The 4,753-nt window shown below is 36.1% G+C and overlaps 1 protein-coding gene across 1 annotated transcript; it reads left to right on the top strand.

Moving 5' to 3' along the window:
- Window positions 1-1,146: 1,146 nt before the first annotated feature.
- On the top strand, window positions 1,147-4,400 carry GCK72_015931 (uncharacterized protein; the record flags this gene model as incomplete). Its single annotated transcript, XM_003093022.2, has 7 exons — window positions 1,147-1,417; window positions 1,921-2,018; window positions 2,091-2,161; window positions 2,769-3,117; window positions 3,971-4,129; window positions 4,209-4,303; window positions 4,352-4,400. The coding sequence occupies 7 exons, from the start codon at window positions 1,147-1,149 to the stop codon at window positions 4,398-4,400; spliced, it is 1,092 nt and encodes a 363-aa protein (XP_003093070.2).
- Between the last annotated feature and the right edge of the window lie 353 nt (window positions 4,401-4,753).

Genomic DNA, 4,753 nt, shown 5'->3' with positions numbered 1-4,753 from the left:
CTCCATGTCATGCAGAAAATTATACCGCAACGTTCAGTACCTAAAATTTCAAAAAATGTATTAATTTATACTATGTAATATTTTCAATCACAGTTTCAAGAATGTTGCAATAACTATTGATTTTTGGGCAATATAAGTAAACAAATCAACCAAAATTACAAGAAAATATTAGAGAAACTCTGTATGGTACTTTTTGAAACAGAAAATTTTGAATTTTGAAAAATTTTGAACCTTTCAAAAAAAAACTATTCTATTTCAATCATTGCTCCTCATGAACTCTGTCATTCATCACCAAAACTAAAATAAATTATAAATACTAATCCCTGTGTGCATGCATACACACACACGTACATATATTAATTTCTCTATATAGAATCCACATATTTTAATCTTGTTAGCCTTCGTCATTCATGATTTAAAATAGTCATAATAATAAAAATAAAAAAAGTTGAATAGTTTACAAGTTCAGTCGTCTAATCTGATCCTTATCATGTCAAAAGTGTCCAAAAGTGGGCGGAGCCTAAAAAGTGTAAGATCACGTTTATACGGATTATCCATAGCTATAAAATTGAATTTTTCCACTATTGTAATTTTTTAAAATGTTATAACATCTACATGCAGATCAATTATTAGGAATTTTTAAAAAAAAATTTTCCAAATTTTTTAATTTAAAAATCTGTGTTTTGGAGCCAATTTTCTTAACTAGCTCAATTTATATTTTGATTACCTCACTCCTTATTTATTTTCGCATGTCATTTTTTCTGATTTTTCTCTTTCAGCTCTGAGTACATGTACCTATAGTTGTTTTTGTCTGAAAATTTTTTTCAGTAGGTCTGTGACGCCAACATTATCAAATGACCCAATAAAATCTGAGTTATTTTTCGTTATTGGAAAATTCACCAGTTATAAAATAGTTTTTTATTCATTTTTTTATGGGGCTCATTTCGAAGCTCTTAAGCTCACGAGCTTTAATTTGAGCTCCATATTGCTATCGCACGCGACGCGCGACCGCGACGCATGGTCGAAAAATTGAAAACGAGCAAATATAGGCAATATGGGGCTCATTTTGAAGCTCTTGACTTCAGAAATCGAAATTTTATCGTTTTTCCGAGTTTCGACCCCTAAATTCCATTTTTCCAGCCAAAAATGACACCCGAGGACCCGATCGACTCCCTGGAAGCCGAACGTGACGCCTTCATAAAAGACTGGACAGCCACCTCGCAACTACTGTACTATACCGTAATCTGTGTGTCAGTCGTCACCCTTCCCGCCCTGATTTTCATGTTTATTGTGCTTCGGAAATACAAAAAATCCAATTATTATCATTTTTTGTGCTCGATTATGGCTGGAAATTTTATTCTACTGGCTACAATATTTTCGAATGTCATATCGGATAGGAATGTGATGCTTTTTGCAGGTGAGAGTGGGCAAGAGACGCAGAGAAACGGTAGTGTCTAACTGTCTGCGTCTCCAACCTTTCTCCTTAAACTTTAAAGGATTATATCTCAAAAATGGGCGGAGCTATCAAAAAGTTGTCAACTACAAAAATAATCTACGTAAAATTTTCTACATTTCATTAATTAACAACTTTTTGATAGCTCCCCCCCCCCCCTTTTTGATATATAAGCCTTTTTAAAGTTTCTGGAGAGAGGTAGGAGAGACGCAGATAGCTAGATACTCTAGCTTCTCTGCGTCTCTCAAATTTCAAACCGTTATATCTCAAAAGTGAGACGAGCTACCAAAAAGTTGTCAACTACAAAAATGATTTACGGGACATTCTCTACATTCAATTAGTTGACAGTTTTTTGATAGCTCCGCCCCTTTTTGAGATATGAGCCTTGAAAGTTTTTGTGAGGAGACGCAGACAGCTAGACACTCTAGCATCTCTGCGTCTCTTCCTCATTGTCTCAAATTTTTCAGGAATCCTGCCCGGAGTAGTCGTGTGCAAACTTAGTGCATTTCTGGTGAATACCTCCTCATTTTTTGTGCATTGGGCGTGGGTTGCAATGTATTTGCAGGTAAGTGGGTTACTGTAGGTTACGGACAATGCACACAAGTTTACGACAATTTGCGTACTTTTGGAATTTCAGAGATTTCTGCACGTTTTTTTTCCACTACGGGCTCACCGAGCCGGAGATAAGAGCAAGGAGATTATTGGAGTGTGAGTAAAATAAGAAATTAGACACAAACTACTTTGAAGGCTGATATCTCAAGAAAGGGCGAAGCTATCAAAAAGTTGTCAACTAATAAAATGTAGAAAATTTCATGTTGAACATTTTCGTAGTTGACAAATTTTTTGTAGCTCCGCCCCTCTTTGTGATATGAGCCTTTAAAGCACCAAACTTCCAAAAATTCGAAAACTGTGCATTTTGTCGTGTTGGTGAACATTCGAATTCCCCGTTTTTTTGAATTTTTTTGCACAATTTTGCTAAAAAAGTAGGCAGAGCACTTGAAATCAAAAAATTAGCAAAAATTCGAAAATTCGAATGTTCACCAACACGACAAAATGCACAGTTTTCGAATTTTTGGGTATTCAGTATTTCAAAGACTCATATCTCAAAAGTGGGCGAAGCTAGCAAAAAGTTGTCAACTACAAAAATGATCTACATGAAATTTAGCATATTTTTGTAGTTGACAACTTTTTTGTAGCTTCTTCTCTTTTTGAGATATAACGATTTGAAATTTAAGAGATTCAGAGAAGCTAGACACTCTCGTTTCTCTGCGTCTCTTTTCTTGTAATTTACGGATTTTAAGTCATTTTTTTGCAGATTATTCGCGTTCTCCGTCATTTCCCAACTGTGGACCCCGATCCTTATCACCGAATTATCCGTGGGTGCCGATGAGTCCTCCGGGACATATTGTGCCGAAGACCCGCGAATTTTCGGGGAGACGACACTCAAATATTTGATATTTTTCGAATGTTTTATGACATTCTTCCTGCCGTTCGTGCTTACAGTAATCACCGATTTCTCTGTACTATTTATGAGAAATCCGTGTACCACACAAAACGCGTTTACCATGATTTCGGCGGACGAGATTGTGCAGCATCAAGGAGATCATGATGTTACGACAGATGAAAAAAGCCCGTTGAAGATTGTGCACAAATCGAAAATTATGGTGAGAAAGAGTAAAATAATGACATTTTGGAAAGTTGAAAATGTGAAATATCGAATCAGCGTGGTTGATTTAGTCTATACGCCAATTTTCAGAAAGAATGGAGGAGGGGAGAGAGACGCAGACAGTTAGACACTCTAGCTTCTCTGCGTCTCTCATCGTTCTCTCGGGATTTTAAAGGCTCATATCTAGAAAAGGGGCGGAGCTACCAAAAAGTTTTTAACTACAAAAATGTGCAAAATTTTACGTAGATTATTTTTGAAGTTTAGCATTTTTCGGTAGCTCCGCCCCTTTTTGAGATATGGTTACTATAAGTTGAGATAGTGAGACAGAGAGACTCCTAATTCTTAACCGGTTTTTGCTGTTTTCCGCTGAAAATATGTTTTTTTTTTCACAAAATTTCATTCAAAACCATCAAATTTAGTCAATTTCTGCCCGTTTTTGAGATATATCGGTTCGAAGAGACGTAGGGGAACCAAAAAATCCTAGATTTCAAAAATTGTGCTCAAAATTCTAATTTTCGAACTCCCCAACCCAAGAGCTTCAAAATGAGCCCCATATTGCCTAGCTTTGCTCATTTCTTATTTTTCGACCACGCGTCGCGGTCGTGCGTCGCGTGCTCTAACTGAAAATTCAAATTCATCCAAAACTAGTCAATATAGGGCTCATTTCAAAGCTTGTGAGCTCACAATCTTCAAAATGAGCTCTATTTTGTTACCGCACGCGACGCGCGACCGCGACGCATGGTTGAAAACAATAAAAAAGCAAATATAGGCAATATGGGGCTCATTTTGAAGCTCTTGAGCTCAGAAACGTCAATTTGAGCTCCAAATCCCTCCAAAATGAATTTTTCCAGTTCGACATGCGCCGTCGCAACGAAGCAATCCGTCGGTGTCTCCTGCTGGCTACTGTAACTTTGTTACTCAATCTCCCCAACTATTCTCTTCAACTTATCGATGAATTCTATCATTTCCGGGAGAGCAATGACTTATCGATTAGGAGAAAGTTTGTGAGGGTAAGAAAATTGAATTTCTGGACGCGTCGCGGTCACGCGACGCGTGTTTATTTCAAAAAACTTCAAAAACCATTTTCAGGCCGATGCAATTGTCTATATCATTTACCTCATTCAATTTCCAACGGTCCCCTTATATATGTACTGTTTGAAAACGGATTTTGATAGAACTAGATCGTTAGTTTCAATTATTTTTGTTTAAAATTTGAAAAGTTTGAATTTCAGAAAAAAGCGAAGCTCCGGAAGACGATCTACAACTCATTCTTACGTGTAATTGATTTTTAAAAAAAATTTCAAAATCAAAATGAAATACATTCCTTTTAATTAATTTTCTGAAATTCATTTTTTAAATCTAAACATTTTGAAACAGAAAGAATAATTTAATTGGAGGAATTGTATACTAAAATTATGTTTTTTTTTATTTGAAAATTTTGAAATAGTAGGAAAGTTTAATTACTGAGAAAAATGAGAGACAAGACAAGTACTAACTAGGGAAGGCCTCCAGGTGACCGTGGAGTTATAGGTGGTGACCTATATCATTGGAAAGCTGGGAAAACGCTGATTCCAAATATATATTCAGTTTTTGCCTTCAAGGCCTGGTATTCAAGAAAAACGAGATCAAAGTTC

This window comes from Caenorhabditis remanei, chromosome IV, assembly GCF_010183535.1.
Source record: "Caenorhabditis remanei strain PX506 chromosome IV, whole genome shotgun sequence".
Taxonomy (NCBI): Eukaryota; Metazoa; Nematoda; class Chromadorea; order Rhabditida; family Rhabditidae; genus Caenorhabditis; species Caenorhabditis remanei.
This window is presented reverse-complemented; position numbering and strand designations above follow the sequence as displayed.